This window comes from Ranitomeya variabilis, chromosome 4 (assembly GCF_051348905.1).
Source record: "Ranitomeya variabilis isolate aRanVar5 chromosome 4, aRanVar5.hap1, whole genome shotgun sequence".
Taxonomy (NCBI): domain Eukaryota; kingdom Metazoa; phylum Chordata; class Amphibia; order Anura; family Dendrobatidae; genus Ranitomeya; species Ranitomeya variabilis.
The window spans coordinates 586,954,143-586,972,543 of NC_135235.1; the positions used below are offsets into that span (position 1 = coordinate 586,954,143).

An 18,401-nucleotide genomic window follows, 5' to 3' on the forward strand; every position below is an offset into this window, starting at 1 on the left:
ATTGCTGACATGTTTACACCTATGAACTCTCATATGTGCTGCTGGTATTTATAAACATGAATGCTACACACAGACAAACACAGTATGTGACACAAAAACTGTATGTTACATACACACTGTACGCACACTCCACACACACACACACACATGTATACACAGACCACATAAATATACTTCTACAGAGAGTATATACACACACGTGTACACACAACACATACATACAAACATGTTTACACATTACACATGTATACAGATATATATGTATACTCAAAGCACATACATGCAGATAAACATGTTTATGCAGCGCCCCAGAGTCCTGGTCGTTGCAGTAACGTCGCTCTGCCGCTAAGGGGAGTGATGTTGCGTCTGATTGCACTAGGGGAGTTCACCTGACCAGGTATCACACACTACACTTCACACTCCGGCCACCAGGGGGGGTGGTTCTATCTAGTAGGCCACTCCTCACACTCTGGTAAAACTGGGGGTTGGACAGGAAGACAGGGAGAGAAGTAACTGGGAAGAGCTAGAGAGAGGACCTGTCAGGGATGGGATCCTGACAGACTCCTAAGAGAACAACGCAACAAGTGAGCAACGGGAATACAGCAAAGAGGCAAAAGGACCAGAAGGAGTCGTGCTGAAAGATCGAGGCAACATCCTTCTGAGGCGCAAACAGTCGGTGGCCGGAACGCCGAGAAAGTAAGAGACTTTAAGCATTACTTCAAACCACGGCAGGACAGCCAATTATAGGTTGGCTGTCTCACTTAAACACCTAAGCAGACAACGGAGGCAGCTGTGGGAGAGGGGCGACTCTAGAGTCCCGGAAGAACTCCAGGCCTACCCCGTCATACGGGTGCGTCCTAGCCATATCATCTGGGGGACGGAGAGAGAACGAACATCAGAGGCAGACAGAATCAGTTGTGAGGACTATCCCGGGGTGCTCAGCAGGGAAGGACTACAACACATAGGCGCTAGCAGGTAGACGCTGATTCTCACCTGTCAAGGGAACTCCTAATGTGCCTTTGGACCGGCCAGTCTCAGACAGCCCTGTTAACAGTGCTCTGGATTGACTATCTCGAAGCCTTCAGTAAAGAGGTAAAGAGACTGCAACCTGGTGTCCTCATTGTTTACTGCGACCTGCACCGCACCACTACAGCATCACCACCCACACCTTTCATTGGGCGCCCCTCAGCAGGGTCACGGACCGGGTCTAGCCACCGTGAAAACCCCAGAGCAGAGACTCAGAGGCCCGGTACCGGGTACCCCTCGGCCCTGCGGCAGTGGGGGCGCTCGATTTACATATAGCACATGCATACAGGCATATATGTATACACAAAGCACATACAGTACAGACCAAAAGTTTGGACACACCTTCTCATTTAAAGATTTTTTTGTATTTTCATGACTATGAAAATTGTACATTCACACTGAAGGCATCAGAACTATGAATTAACACATGTGGAATTATATACTTAACAAAAAAGTGTGAAACAACTGAAAATATGTCTTATATTCTAGGTTCTTCAAAGTAGCCACCTTTTGCTTTGATGACTGCTTTGCACACTCTTGGCATTCTCTTGATGAGTTTCAAGAGGTAGTCACCGGAAATGGTTTTCACTTCACAGGTGTGCCCTATCAGGTTTAATAAGTGGGATTTCTTGCCTTAGGCAATACATTTTAGGGTATAAATTCATCACACATTAGTTTCTTTTTGTGATCACATATATTTTCATTATTTTTTCATATATTTTTTTACACATTTTCAAGCTTCTTATTGCGGTATAGTCCTGTTGTTATTTCTATTCTCATATACTTTCCCACCCGTGCTGGAATAGTAGTGCGCATGTGATGCAGTGTCCCCTTCGGCTGACGATGTGAGGTCGCGTCATTATGCCAACGGAGGTTGCGAAATTCCTTCGCACCTTCTACGGCATGACGCGGCGTCCATAGTTACCCGTCGGCGTCCTGCCGCGCATGCGCCGCCTGACACTTGTTTCCACACTCGGTACGTCACCTTTTGGTAACCACCTACCGTGTCATGTGTTTAATCACATGACCGGCTTTTTCACAGATACCCCGCCCATTCTATTCATTGCTCTTTATGTCTTACCTTCATTTCATTGGCCGCTCCCTGCATAAAAACCCCACTGATCCTCCTTACGTCACCTCCTGACGAAGGCAATAGCGCCGAAACGCGCGTTGGGGCAGACGCTGTTTCTTTATATCCTGGGCCACATATCATATTCAGTAAGTTTAACTACTTTTTGTGAACATTTGCACTATTTTTTGTGGATTCCCAGTACATACTATTTGGCACTGACAGTGTTATATACTGATCGTTGTTTGCACATCCTATACACCTTTTTTTCCTCACTGCATATTTGCACAATGCACTAACACCTTATTATTAAACAAAGTTTTGCTTTTATAGTTTTTTACTATTTGTGATATTGCACACTGTCTTTTATTCATCTGTAAAAAAGATTTTTTTGCACATGATTTTTTTCTGCACAAAAGTTTTTTAAAAAGTATATTCTCCTTTCAGTGCTATAGGAAATATTGATTTTTAACAGCGTCTTAAAGTTTTGAAACCTGTATTTTTTTCTCTCTACTATTATTCGTAAACCCTGTAATTATATATTAATAATAAAATTGATTTTATTGGATTTATGGTCGTTTTCTCCTGTTGTTTTCTTTATGAGTTTCAAGAGGTAGTCACCGGGAATAGTCTTCCAACAATCTTGAAGGAGTTTCCAGAGATGCTCAACACTTGTTGGCCCTTTTGCCTTCACTCTGCGGTCCAGCTCACCCCAAACCATCTCGATTGGGTTCAGGTCTGGTGACTGTGGAGGCCAGGTCATCTGGCGTAGCACCCCATCACTCTCCTTCTTGGTCAAATAGCCCTTACACAGCCTGGAGGTGTGTTTGGGGTCATTGTCCTGTTGAAAAATAAATGATGGTCCAACTAAACGCAAACCGGATGGAATAGCATGCCGCTGCAAGATGCTGTGGTAGCCATGCTGGTTCAGTATGCCTTCAATTTTGAATAAATCCCCAACAGTGTCACCAGCAAAGCACCCCTACCCCATCACACCTCCTCCTCCATGCTTCACGGTGGGAATCAGGCATGTAGAGTCCATCCATTCACCTTTTCTGCGTCGCACAAAGACAGGGTGGTTGGAACCAAGGATCTCAAATTTGGACTCCTCAGACCAAAGCACAGATTTTCACTAGTCTAATGTTCATTCCTTGTGTTCTTTAGCCCAAACAAGTCTCTTCTGCTTGTTGCCTGTCCTTAGCAGTGGTTTGCTAGCAGCTATTTTACCATGAAGGCCTGCTGCACAAAGTCTCCTCTTAACAGTTGTTGTAGAGATGTGTCTGCTGCTAGAACTCTGTGTGGCATTGACCTGATCTCTAATTTGAGCTGCTGTTAACCTGCGATTTCTGAGGCTGGTGACTCGGATAAACTTATCCTCAGAAGCAGAGGTGACTCTTGGTCTTCCTTTCCTGGGGCGGTCCTCATGTGAGCCAGTTTCTTTGTAGGGCTTGATGGTTTTTGCCACTGCACTTGGGGACACTTTCAAAGTTTTCCCAATTGTTCGGACTGACTGACCTTCATTTTTTAAAGTAATGATGGCCACTGGTTTTTCTTTACTTAGCTGCTTTTTTCTTGCCATAATACAAATTCTAACAGTCTATTCAGTAGGACAATCAGCTGTGTATCCACCAGACTTCTGCACAACACAACTGATGGTCCCAACCCCATTTATAAGGCAAGAAATCCCACTTATTAAACCTGATAGGGCACACCTGTGAAGTGAAAACCATTTCCGGTGACTACCTCTTGAAGCTCATCAAGAGAATGCCAAGAGTGTGCAAAGCAGTCATCAAAGCAAAAGGTGGCTACTTTGGAGAACCTAGAATATAAGACATAATTTCAGTTGTTTCACACTTTTTTTGTTAAGCATATAATTCCACATGTGTTAATTCATAGTTTTGATGCCTTCAGTGTGAATGTACAATTTTCATAGTCATGAAAATACAGAAAAATCTTTAAATGAGAAGGTGCGTCCAAGCTTTTGGTCTGTACTGTACATACAGACATGTACAGTGGCTTGCAAAAGTATTCACCAACCTTGGCTTCTTTACCTATTTTGTTAGATTAAAACTTGTGTTTAAATATTTTTCTAATCTGATTTGTGTGTGATGCATCAGCAGTTCAGCACTGAATAGTCTAAGTTGGTAAAGTGAAAAAAATATAGGCATACATTAAATTTATGGGATCAAATTACTAAAAATTGGCATGTACATTTGTATTCATTCATTTTGCGATGAAGCCCCTAAAAATTTCTAGTGCAAGCAATTACCTTCATAAGTCACATGCTTAGTGAAAGGAAGTCTACCCATGTGCAATCTACGTGTCATGTGGTCCATCAGTATATACACAGCTTTTCTGTCCATTAACCAAGAGGCACCACTAACAAAACAACACCATGAAGACCAAGGAGATCTCCAAACAAGTCAGAGACAAAGTTGTTGAGATGCGTCGTGTTTTGGCTGACCGTCGGCACAAAAAAAAGTTACATGTAACTTTTTCTGTGCGTCATGTCTGCCATTTCCGACCGCGCAAGCGCGGCCGTAACTCCGCCCCCTCCTCCCCGGATATTACAATGGGCAACGGATGCGTTGTAAAACTGCATCCGCTGCCCCCGTTGTGCTACTTAACACACTGTCCGTCGGTATGTCGGGCCGACGGCCCGTACCGACGGACTAGTGTGAAAGTAGCCTTAGTCAACGCACAGACCTTAATACAATTGAGAACCTGTGGTTAGACTTGAAGATTGCTGTTCACCAGAGGAAACCATCTAACTTGAAGGAGCTGGAGCAGTTTTGTCTTGAGGAATGGGGAAAAATCTCAGTGGCAAGATGTGGTAAGTTCATAGAGACTTATACAAAACGACTTGCAGTTGTAATTGCTGCAAAAGAAGGCTGTAAAGTCAGAGTACTGACTTTAGGGGGTGAATAGTTATGCACACTGAAGTTTTCAGTTATTTTGTTGTTTGCTTCACAATAAAAAGAAAATCAAATGTTCACAGTTGTAGGCATGTTCTTTACATGTAAGACAAAATTCCAATGAGCATTATTGATGGTGGATAATAGAAATTATACTGTAATGCGGCATAGTCAAGTAATACTAAATATATATCCACAACACCCAATCATGGACACAAGGATAACTGCAAAACACAATAGAAAATCAAAAGAACAACAGGCAGTCATAGAATCCAAAACAGTCAAAATTTTATTAAATAAACACAAGAAAAACATATACAAAGGTATAAAAAAAAAACCAGACAAATGATGTCAAGAAGGGCTAAAAGATGACACAGGGCGTCATCCACAACATGTTTAGAGCCCAAGGTACGGCAGTCCCTATAGTGCGAACATAATGGTGACTGTATAAAGTGCCATAAGCAATATATAGCAGCAAGACAAATCGCCCCAAAAAGAAATAGGGCAACAAGTCCCTCCTGATAAATAGTCACACATCAAACCCCAAAGTGGCTAACGAAAAAATAAGTGCAGGAGTCATATAATGAGCAGCAATAATAAGCACATCACCTTAGGCCGGCTTCACACGTCAGTGGCTCCGGTACGTGAGGTGACAGTTTCCTCACGTACCGGAGCCACTGACACGTAGACCCATAAAAATCAATGCATCTGTGCAGATGTCATTGATTTTTTGCGGACCGTGTCTCCGTGTGCCAAACACGGAGACATGTCAGTGTTCGTGGGAGCGCACGTATTACATGGACCCATTAAAGTCAATGGGTCCATGTAAAACACGGACCACAAACGGACGGTCTCCGTTTGCAGTCCGTGTGCCGTGCAGGGGACAGCGCTACAGTAAGCGCTGTCCCCCCCACTGGTGCTGAAGCCGCGATTCATATGTTCCCTGCAGCAGCGTTTGCTGCAGAGAAAATATGAATAATAGTGTTTAAAATAAAGATCTATGTGTCCGCCGCCCTCCCACCCCCTGTGCGCCCCCCCGCTGTTCAGAAAATACTCACCCGCTCCCACGTTGGCTGTCACTCCTTCCTCTCTGCCCCGCGCCTTCTACTGTATGCGGTCACGTGGGGCCGCTCATTTACAATCATGAATAGTCGGCTCCGCCCCTATGGGAGGTGGAGCCGCCTATTCATGACTGTAAATGATCGGCCCCACGTGACCGCATACAGGAGAAGATGGGGCCAGACCAGGAAGCCGCGACAGCCAACGTGGGAGCGGGTGAGTATTTTCTGAACAGCGGGGGGGCGCATAGGGGGTGGGGGGGGCGCACAGGGGGTGGGAGGGCGGGGGACTCATAGATCTTTATTTTAAACACTATTATTCATATTTTCTCTGCAGCAAACGCTGCTGCAGGGAACATATGAATCGCGGCTTCAGCACAATGCAGGGTACCAGACGCGTGGGTACCACACGCTCCGTGTGGTACCCACTCGCCATACTGGCGGCACACGTGTGCCGCACGTATGGCCCACGTGAGTTCACAGGCACATGGACACGGATAACTCCGGTACCGATTTATTCCGGTACCGGAATTATCTGGACGTGTGGGACAGCCCTTAAACAAATAGCAGGTAATCGCAGGGACCCCGTGGGTCCCTGCGATTACCTGCTATTTGTTTAAGGTGATGTGCTTATTATTGCTGCTCATTATATGACTCCTGCACTTATTTTTTCGTTAGCCACTTTGGGGTTTGATGTGTGACTATTTATCAGGAGGGACTTGTTGCCCTATTTCTTTTTGGGGCGATTTGTCTTGCTGCTATATATTGCTTATGGCACTTTATACAGTCACCATTATGTTCGCACTATAGGGACTGCCGTACCTTGGGCTCTAAACATGTTGTGGATGATGCCCTGTGTCATCTTTTAGCCCTTCTTGACATCATTTGTCTGTTTTTTTTTTTATACCTTTGTATATGTTTTTCTTGTGTTTATTTAATAAAATTTTGACTGTTTTGGATTCTATGACTGCCTGTTGTTCTTTTGATTTTCTATGTTCTTTACATGAACTGATATACATACCCTAAAAACAAAACAAAACAAAAAAAACTGAAATTCCAGGTTGGGAAGTAGCAAAACAGGAAAACTTCCAAGGTGTGTGTGAATACTTTCGCAAGCCACTGCATATACAGAGCACATACATACAGACATGTATACACAGAGCACATACATACAGACATGTATGCACAGAGCACACACATGCAGATATGTACAGGTCCTTCTCAAAAAATTAGCATATAGTGTTAAATTTCATTATTTACCATAATGTAATGATTACAATTAAACTTTCATATATTATAGATTCATTATCCACCAACTGAAATTTGTCAGGTCTTTTATTGTTTGAATACTGATGATTTTGGCATACAACTCCTGATAACCCAAAAAACCTGTCTCAATAAATTAGCATATCAAGAAAAGGTTCTCTAAACGACCTATTACCCTAATCTTCTGAATCAACTAATTAACTCTAAACACATGCAAAAGATACCTGAGGCTTTTAAAAACTCCCTGCCTGGTTCATTACTCAAAAAACCCATCATGGGTAAGACTAGCGACCTGACAGATGTCAAGAAGGCCATCATTGACACCCTCAAGCAAGAGGGTAAGACCCAGAAAGAAATTTCTCAACAAATAGGCTGTTCCCAGAGTGCTGTATCAAGGCACCTCAATGGTAAGTCTGTTGGAAGGCAAAAATGTGGCAGAAAACGCTGTACAACGAGAAGAGGTGACCGGACCCTGAGGAAGATTGTGGAGAAGGACCGATTCCAGACCTTGGGGAACCTGAGGAAGCAGTGGACTGAGTCTGGTGTGGAAACATACAGAGCCACCGTGCACAGGCGTGTGCAGGAAATGGGCTACAGGTGCCGCATTCCCCAGGTAAAGCCACTTTTGAACCATAAACAGCGGCAGAAGCGCCTGACCTGGGCTACAGAGAAGCAGCACTGGACTGTTGCTAAGTGGTCCCAAGTACTTTTTTCTGATGAAAGCAAATTTTGCATGTCATTCGGAAATCAAGGTGCCAGAGTCTGGAGGAAGACTGGGGAGAAGGAAATGCCAAAATGCCTGAAGTCCAGTGTCAAGTACCCACAGTCAGTGATGGTGTGGGGTGCCATGTCAGCTGCTGGTGTTGGTCCACTGTGTTTCATCAAGGGCAGGGTCAATGCAGCTAGCTATCAGGAGATTTTGGAGCACTTCATGCTTCCATCGGCTGAAATGCTTTATGGAGATGAAGATTTCATTTTTCAGCACGACCTGGCACCTGCTCACAGTGCCAAAACCACTGGTAAATGGTTTACTGACCATGGTATTACTGTGCTCAATTGGCCTGCCAACTCTCCTGACCTGAACCCCATAGAGAATCTGTGGGATATTGTGAAGAGAAAGTTGAGAGACGCAAGACCCAACACTCTGGATGAGCTTAAGGCCGCTATTGAAGCATCCTGGGCCTCCATAACATCTCAGCAGTGTCACAGGCTGATTGCCTCCATGCCACGCCGCATTGAAGCAATCATTTCTGCCAAAGGATTCCCGACCAAGTATTGAGTGCATAACTGAACATTATTATTTGATGGTTTTTTTGTTTGTTATTAAAAAACACTTTTATTTGATTGGACGGGTGAAATATGCTAATTTATTGAGACAGGTTTTTTGGGTTATCAGGAGTTGTATGCCAAAATCATCAGTATTAAAACAATAAAAGACCTGACAAATTTCAGTTGGTGGATAATGAATCTATAATATATGAAAGTTTAATTGTAATCATTACATTATGGTAAATAATGAAATTTAACACTATATGCTAATTTTTTGAGAAGGACCTGTATACACAGAGCACAAATATACAGTCATTCAATCATTGTTTTTTGTTTTTCGTGTTCTTCAGTATGTTTTATGATAAAGTGAAGCTACAACTCATCCCGCAAAAAAAAGCCTTCATATAGCAATGTTAATGGAAAGATGTAAACGTTATGGCTTTTGGAAGAAGAAGAAAAATCTATAAGGCAAAAACAAAAAATGGCCCAGCACTGAAGGGTTTAAAGAGGCTCCAGTGTTTCTATGAGCTTGTGCACAGAGATCTGCGTAAGCTCGCCATACTCATGGATGCACTCTAGCATTTCTTTTATCCACCGTAACAAAGGCCTTCACTTTAGAGATTAGATTAAAGTCTACAGTTCCACCTGCTGGCCATAGCTTGTACTTCAATTGTTTTACTTCCCAATATCTACAGCAAAACACCAAAAAGTTAGTCAAATTCCGTTTATAATACAGGACATTTCAGAAACTGCTCCTTGCTCCTGTGTCTCTGCAGACGTAAAAATTAGTAAAAGATTGTGGTCTTTCTGAAAGTTTTCTACACTTTTGTTTTTTTTGTTTTTTCAATTTTCACAGTTGTTTCTATTACCAATTCATAAAATAGAATATTTGATAACCTGTTGGATCAAAGGAACTGAACTTGAAGTTTGTTTACATTTTTTTTACATTTTAGATGTTGAAGGACCTGCAACAAATGGAAGTATGTCAGGAACAGAAGTGGCCTCAAAGACAATCGAGCTAACAGACCAACGTGAGTACATGGATTAGAATTAAATTGATAGTCTTTTTTGAGTTAAGTGAATTGAAAATTGCGCTCCTCTATGATACTACGAAGGCCAGGAGGAGCTTACTGAACATGGACTTTATACTGAGTACTAGCTGTACTACCCGGCTTCGCCCGGGTTAATGACTGCTGTTAGCAAAATAGAATGTGTTAACAAAAATGTATTCTGCACACAAAAACCACAAAACAAATAGATAGAAATGTAATTATTAAAAGGCAAAAACTAAGCTAATAGAAGCATTTCACAACATATATTAGCTTTGTTATACTGAGAATGTCTTTGTTGCCTATATTAACCAATCAGAGCTCAGGTTAATTAACTGTAGCAAAATAGAAGCTGAGCTGTGATTGGTTGCTATTGGCAGCCTGATAAATCCCCAGCCAACAGGAAGCCCACCCCCTGGCAGTATATATTAGCTCACACATACACATAATAGACTGGTCATGTGACTGACAGCTGCCGTATTTCCTATATGGTACATTTGTTGCTCTTGTAGTTTGTCTGCTTATTAATCAGATTTTTATTTTTGAAGGATAATACCAGACTTGTGTGTGTTTTAGGGCGAGTTTCATGTGTCAAGTTGTGTGTGTTGAGTTGCGTGTGGCGACATGCATGTAGCGACTTTTGTGAGATGAGTTTTGTGTGGCGACATGCGTGTAGCAACATTTTGTGTGTCGAGTTGCATGTGACAGGTTAGTGTAGCAAGTTGTGTGCAGCAAGATTTGTGCATGGCGAGTTTTGCGCGTGGCGAGTTTTATGTGTGGTGCGTTTTGAGTATGTGCAAGTTTTGTGTGAGGCAACTTTTGCATGTGGTGCAACTTTTGTACATGTGGCAATTTTTCTGTGTGTGCAAGTTTTGCATGAGGTGAGTTTTCCATGAGGTGAGTTTTGCACGTGTGGCGAGTTTTGCGTGAGCCTAGTTTTGCATATGGCGAGTTTTGCATGTAGCGAGTTTTGCGCGTTGCGAGTTTTGAGTGGTGACTTTTGTGTTTCGACTTTTATGTGGCGAGGTTGGTGTGTGTGTGGTGAAATGTGTGCTGAGGGTCGTATATGTGTTCAAGCACGTGGTAGTGTGTGGCGCATTTTGTGTTTGTGTTCATATCCCCGTGTGTGGTGAGTATCCCATGTCGGGGCCCCACCTTAGCAACTGTACGGTATATACCCTTTGGCGCCATCGCTCTCATTCTTTAAGTCCTCATTGTTCACATCTGGCAGCTGTCAATTTTCCTCCAACACTTTTCCCTTCACTTTTTCCCCATTATGTAGATAGGGGCAAAATTGTTTGGTGAATTGGAACGCGCGGGGTTAAAATTTCACCTCACAACATAGCCTATGACGCTCTCGGGGTCCAGACGTGTGACTGTGCAAAATTTTGTGGCTGTAGCTGCGACGGTGCAGATGCCAATCCCGGACATACACACATACATACATACACACATTCAGCTTTATATATTAGATATACCTGTATGTAATCTCCTGTATATAGTATATACCTGTGTGTCATCTCGCCTATATATAGTATATATCTGTGTGTCATCTCCTCCTGTATATAGTATATACCTGTATGTCATCTCCTCCTATACATAGCATATACCTGTATGTCATCTCCTCCTGTATATACTATATACCTGTAGGTAATCTGCTCCTGTATATAGTATATACCTGTGTGTCATCTCCTCCTGTATATAGTATATACCTGTATGTCATCTCGTCCTGTATGTAGTATGTACCTGTATGTCATCTCCTCCTCTATATAGTATATACCTGTGTGTCATCTCTCCTGTATATAGTATATATCTGTGTGTCATCTCCTCCTGTATATAGTATATACCTGTGTGTCATCTCCCCTGTAAATAGTATATACCTGTGTGTCATCTCCTCCTGTATATAGTATATATCTGTATGTCATCTCCTCCTGTATTAGACCTCGTTCACACGTTATTTGGTCAGTATTTTTACCTCAGTATTTGTAAGCTAAAATGGCAGCCTGATAAATCCCCAGCCAACAGTAAGCCCACCCCCTGGCAGTATATATTAGCTCACACATACACATAATAGACTGGTCATGTGACTGACAGCTGCCGGATTCCTATATGGTACATTTGTTGCTCTTGTAGTTTGTCTGCTTATTAATCAGATTTTTATTTTTGAAGGATAATACCAGACTTGTGTGTGTTTTAGGGCGAGTTTCGTGTGTCAAGTTGTGTGTGTTGAGTTGCGTGTGGCGACATGCATGTAGGGACTTTTGTGAGATGAGTTTTGTGTGGCGACATGCGTGTAGCAACTTTTTGTGTGTCGAGTTGCATGTGACAGGTTAGCGTTGTGTGCAGCAAGTTTTGCGCATGGCGAGTTTTGCGCGTGGCGAGTTTTATGTGTGGTGCCTTTTGAGTATGTGCAAGTTTTGTGTGAGGCAACTTTTGCATGTGTTGCAACTTTTGTGCATGTGGCAATTTTTCTGCGTGTGGCAATTTTTCTGCGTGTGCAAGTTTTGCGTGTGGCGAGTTTTCCATGAGGTGAGTTTTGCACGTGTGGCGAGTTTTGCATGTAGAGAGTTTTGCGCGTGGCGAGTTTTGAGCGGCGACTTTTGTGTTTCTACTTTTATGTGGCGAGGTTGGTGTATGTGTGGTGAAATGTGCGCTGAGGGTGGTATATGTGTTCGAGCACGTGGTAGTATGTGGCGCATTTTGTGTGTGTGTTCATATCCCCGTGGTGGTGTGGTGATTATCCCATGTTGGGGCCCCACCTTAGCAACTGTACAGTATATACTCTTTGGCGCCATCGCTGTCATTCTTTAAGTCCCCCTTGTTCACATCTGGCAGCTGTTAATTTGCCTCCAACACTTTTCCTTTCATTTTTTCCCCATTATGTAGATAGGGGCAAAATTGTTTGGTGAATTGGAAAGCGCGGGGTTAAAATTTCACCTCACAACATAGCTTTGATGCTCTCAGGGTCCAGACGTGTGACTGTGCAAAATTTTGTGCCTGTAGCTGCGACGCCTCCAACACTTTTCCTTTCACTTTTTCCCCATTATGTCGATAGGGGCAAAATTGTTTGGTGAATTGGAAAGCGCGGGGTTAAAATTTCACCTCACAACATAGCCTATGACGCTCTCGGGGTCCAGACGTGTGACTGTGCAAAATTTTGTGGCTGTAGCTGCGACGGTTCAGATGCCAATCCCGGACATACATACATACATACATACATACACACACACACACATTCAGCTTTATATATTAGATAATGGCAGCTGTATAACTATGTATGCAGTGAGCTCCCTCTAGTGGTAACTGAAGGAAACCAAATTACCATATGTGAAGGGATGGATGGAATATCATAGCTCCTAACTGTTCAGGATCCGGTGGGACAGTAACAGATTTGGGTATCTATCCCACTGTCCTGGGTAGTGAGCCAAGTGTGTCATCCTGCTTTCATCGCTGCACAGTGTGGGCACTGACCTGCTGAGCTCACACTGCGTAGCACCGAGTGTCCCTTGAGAAGACAGAAATGATTTATTAACACTATCTGTCTTCTCTCCTGCAGGCTCATAGAGAACAGAAGCTTGGCACAGCCGAGGCTACTATTAGACTGGGTCTAAGCCACACACGGAGGTGCTGGGTTTTTGTTCACCCAGATCAGCTCTGCCAGTGATTTATCAAAGGATATTTTTCATGTAACTGGGGCTCCTATAGATGACTTAGCTACAGTGGACAATATGTACAGTAACGGAAAAAATATATATATCCTCCAGAGATCTGCTATGAGCTTTTTGGGGGACATAGTATCTTAAAAAAAAAAGAAAATTATTTATCCACAAGTCTGCCCACCACAAAAGAACACTGTCATAATAATACAATAACATTTTATGACTTATGTTAAAGGGAATCAGCCAGGTTGGAAAACACTATTGACCTGCAGGTGTAGGGTTAATAGTGTTATGAAAATGCCCGGGTTCTGTACTGAAAGCGCAGCACCCGGGAGAATATGAACTATATTCTTACTTGTTCCTTCAGCCCCTGGGATTTTCCGTTTGGCCACGCAGTATTCTCAAGACCACTTCTTGGAAGGGAATAAGGCAGTCATCCTTGTGCCTAGTACGGGCCGTAGGCCCCGGGAGTTACAGGAATGTCCTCTGAACAAAGTTGCTAACGTTCTCATACTCTCAGAACAATACATACTTCTCGTGCCACCAGCCCTCTGGCCTTGGAAGTCTCAATAACACTGTATCTATCTGTCTATCTAATCTAACCAGGATGTGCTCCATGAGAGAAGGAAGTGCTCCTCTCCTTCTCCCATGCTGGGCTGGTCCCAACATATTAACCGTATCTAAACCTGTACAATACTTCTTATAACTAATATGCCCACCACTGCATATTTCCCTTTCTTAAACTAACCTCTAAGCCCTATGCTATACCTTATGTCCTAAACCTGACTATGCTTTCCCTATTCACTATACATTACTCAAATTGTACAATATCTACATTGCATCATGATAACAGCATCAATTAGTTCTTATAAAGTTCTATGCATTTTCACATATTACAGGCGTCATAAAATTATCATAAAATCACGTCAGAATTAGTTTTCTTTCAGGAGGGAAGGGAAATGACAGGCTCTGTCACCCTCTTACACCCAGGTGAGAATGAAACGATAAATGGGTGTGGTTAAGAGCATGGCCTAAAGTTCTGCCACGGTGCCCTAAGTGCGCCACATATTCTGCCCCTCTTGCTCTTTTTCAAAAGTTGTGAGGTATGAAATATGGAGATCTATAATGGTATATTAATGGAATCTCACCATGAATAAGACGCCCAAACGCCAACTAGAGCTCACAATTACAGCTGTGAAGAACATGTTCTGATGACATCTTTCCATTGCAGAGAAAAGCATCATTACCTTCTTGACATCAAATGAGCCATCAAAAGCACGAAACATTGCTAAAGGGATAGGGAAAAAGGTGGCGAAGGACGTGAACGGCGATTTATATAAGATGGAGAAATTAAATCTACTCTGCCTGGACAACAAGGAGAAACTGTGGTCCATTAATACAGGTTACTGGAGAGGTCTATTTAGGAGAAATCTGTACAATGGTTACATATAGAATGGTCAGCTGAGTGATATATTTATATATGGGACTTTTTTAGGACTCCCTCATACACTAAGAGGATCTCCGAACTGCAGTTTAGAAGACTCTGCCGTCAACCAGTCTCATATTGAAATCGATGGTGGCAAGTTCTCTGACGAACCAGACAGCAGAAGGGATAGCGGCATCGGTAAGAGTTACATGTGCCAATGTTAGCTCAGGGCAAGATCTAATAATGAGTCTCAAAAAAGTTATGGAAATGAACCATCTTTGGGGAGGGGCTTGGGAACAACTTGGTGGAGCATTTAATTCATTGTTCCATTAACTACAATTTATTTGTGTACACAGCAGTAACGAGTTCGTACTATGGTAATATAATGAGGGATGAGCCAAAGCTGACCTCACCGCCTGCTGGAGGGACTAGCCCACAACATGGTGATTTGTGTTTTTGTCTATAATCATATTCATAGCAACAAGAAAATTTAAAAGGGGTTTTAGAAAACCCTTGTCCCCAGGTGCAGTTTGTTAAACAAAAAAAATTAAATTACACACAATCTGTGCTATATTCAAACCTTTCATTTGTTCAGCGTTGGGTCTCATGGTGTCTGTTATTGCCTGCGGTGCAGAGGTTGACATCAGCAGTCAATCGGTAAATTCAGCAGCTCTGCCTAAAAAGATGTCACTAACCGCTAAGAGCCATTTAGCTCACTGATTGGCCGCAGTGCGCTGCAGGAAATAATAGACAGCAGGAGCTGCGGTGGATACTCAGTGCTGGATCCATGGAGGATGAGTAAAGCATATCTTGTCTTTTCGTTTTAAAACAGACTGCATCTGGGAGCAAGGATTTTCTGAAACAGGAAATCCCTTTAACCTCTTCACGACGTTTGACGTACAGTTACGTCATTTGTCATTTCCCTGACTTTGATGCAGACTCGCAAGCTGTGCCAGTATCTTTCCATGCTGATGATAGTTGAATTATTCAGCCATCATGAGCTCTGCCCATGGCTGTTAAATGCAGCGGTCAGAGATAAATGCACCCTGGCAGGCTTCTGCAACAATGCAATAAGAGGTGATTAAAACATTGTACACAAATGTTCACAGTTGTAGGCATGTTCTTTACATGAACTCATGCAAACCCTCAAAAAACAACTGTGAAGTTCCAGGTTGTGGAGTAGCAAAACAGAAAAATGCCAAGATGTGTGGGATTGTGCATGTGTAAGTACTTTTGCAAGCCACTGTATACACAGAGCGCATACATACAGACATGTATACATACATACAGACAGGTATACACAGAGCACATACATACATACATGTGTACACAGAGCACATACATACAGTAATTCCATCATTGTTTTTTGTTTTGTTTTTACAATTTCACCACACTTTGGATTTATTTCATGTTCTTCAGTATATTATATGATAAAGTGAAACTAAAGTTATGCCTTTTAACAGAACGTGAGTACATTAATTAGAAATAAATTAATATGGTCTTTTATGAGTTACGGTAAGTAAATTGAAAATTGCGCTCCTCTATGATACTACAAAGGCTAGGAGGAGCTTACTGAGCATGGACTTATTATTGAGTATAATGGGAGCTGTATAAATCTGTATGCAGTGAGTTCCCTCTAGTGGTGAGTGAAGGAAACCAGATTACCATATGTGAAGGGGTGGAGGGAATATCATAGCTCCTAACCGTCCAGAATTCGAAGGGACAGTAACAGATTTGGGAATCTATCCCACTGTCCTGAGTAGTGAGCCAAGTGTCCCATCCTGCCCTCACCAGTGTAGCATTGCACAGCATGAGCACTGACCTGCTGAGCTCATACTGCATACCACTGAGTGTCCCTTGAGAAGACAGAAGCGGTTTATTAACATAATCTATCTTCTCTCCTGTATCTAATACAATAAAAAAGAAAATAAATAGCCCTCCACAATAATGTTAAAGGGAATCAGTCAGGTTTGATAACACTATTGACCGGCAGGTACGGTATATGGTTAATAGTGTTATGAAAATGCCATGGCTTTGTACTGAAAGCGCAGCACCCAGGAGAATAGGAACTTTATTCTTACTTGTTCCTTCAGCCCCTGGAATCTTCCATTTGGCTACACAGTATTCTCAAGACCTCTTCTTGGAAGGGAATAAGGCACGCGTCCCCATGCCTAGTTCAGGCTGTAGGCCCAGACATTACAGGAATGTCTGCTGAAGAAAGTTGCCGACGTTTTTATAGTCTCAAAACAATACATAATCCTCGTGCCTCTTGCCCTCTGGCCTTGAACTCTCACTAAGGCCGGGGTCACACTTGCTAGTGCAATGCGAGAAACTTGCACGAGTCTCTCACATCAATACCCGGCACTGCCGCCGGCACTCGGGACCGGAGCATGCAGCTGCATAGAAATACATGCAGAGTGCCGGTGGCAGTGCCGGGTATTGATGCGAGTTTCTCGCATTGCACTCGCAAGTGTGACCCCGGCCTAACACACTATCTATCTAATCAGGAAGTGCTCCTCCTCTCTTCCCATGCTGGGCTGGTCCCAACATATTAACTGTATCTAAACCTGTACACTACTTCTTATAACTAATATACCCACCACTGATTATTTCCCTTTCTTAATCTAAGCCCTATACTATACCCTATGTCCTAAACCGGATTATGCTATCCCTATTCACTAGACATAACTCACATTGTACAATATCTACATTGCATCAAAATAACAGCATCAATTAGTTGTTAAAAATTCTTTCATGTATTATTATTATTTATATAGCACCATTAATTCCATGGTGCTGTACATGAGAAAGGGGTTACATACAGGGTTATAGATATCATTTACAGTACACAAATTTATGATGACAGACTGGTACAGAGGGGAGAGGACCCTGTTCTTGCAGACTTACATTCTACAGGATACTGGGGAAGAGACAGAAGGTCGGAGATGCGGCAGCTCTGGTGGTGGTGGTGAGGCGGCAGCTCGGGCGGTTGGTGAGAGGGCAGCTCGGGCGGTTGGTGAGGTGGCAGAATGGTTATTGCAGGCTGTAGACTTTCCTGAAGAGATGGGTTTTCTGGTTTCGTCTGAAGGATCCGAGGGTGGTGGATAATCAGATGTGTTGAGGCTTTGAATTCCAGAGGATGGGGGATATCCGGGAGAAATCTTGGAGGCGGTTGTGTGAGGAACGAATAAGTGCGGAGGAGAGTAGGAGGTCTTGGGAGGATCGAAGATTGAGTGAGGGAAGATAGTGGAAAATTAGTTCAGAGATATAGAGAGGGGACAGGTTGTGGATGGCTTTGTGGATCAGTGTTAGTAGTTTGAACTGGATTTGTTGGGGAATTGGGAGCCAGTGGAGGGATTTGCAGAGGGGAGAAGCAGGGGAGTAGCGAGGAGAGAGGTGGATTAGCCGGGCAGCAGAGTTGAGGACAGACTGGAGTGGGGCAAGGTAGTTAGCGGGTAGGCCACAGAGGAGGGTGTTGCAGTAATCGAGGCGGGAGATGATGAGGGCATGCACAAGAGTTTTAGTAGATTGTGGGGTTAGGAAGGGACGGATTCTGGCAATATTTTTGAGTTGAAGGCGACAGGAGGTGGCAAGAGTTTGGACGTGCAGTTTAAAGGACAGGGCAGAGTCAAGAGTTACCCCTAGGCAGCGGATTTCCGGTGCG

The 18,401-nt window shown here is 43.1% G+C and overlaps 1 protein-coding gene across 4 annotated transcripts in view; it reads left to right on the forward strand.

Moving 5' to 3' along the window:
- The window catches only part of ZBP1 (Z-DNA binding protein 1), a 33,680-nt gene that overhangs the window by 7,139 nt on the left and 8,140 nt on the right, over positions 1-18,401 (forward strand). For all 4 annotated transcript variants that reach the window (XM_077253125.1, XM_077253123.1, XM_077253124.1 and 1 more), the window contains 3 exons: positions 9,557-9,634; positions 14,543-14,713; positions 14,807-14,935. In XM_077253125.1, coding sequence (XP_077109240.1) covers positions 9,557-9,634; positions 14,543-14,713; positions 14,807-14,935 — 378 coding nt within the window. The remainder of the gene's footprint in view (positions 1-9,556; positions 9,635-14,542; positions 14,714-14,806; positions 14,936-18,401) is intronic.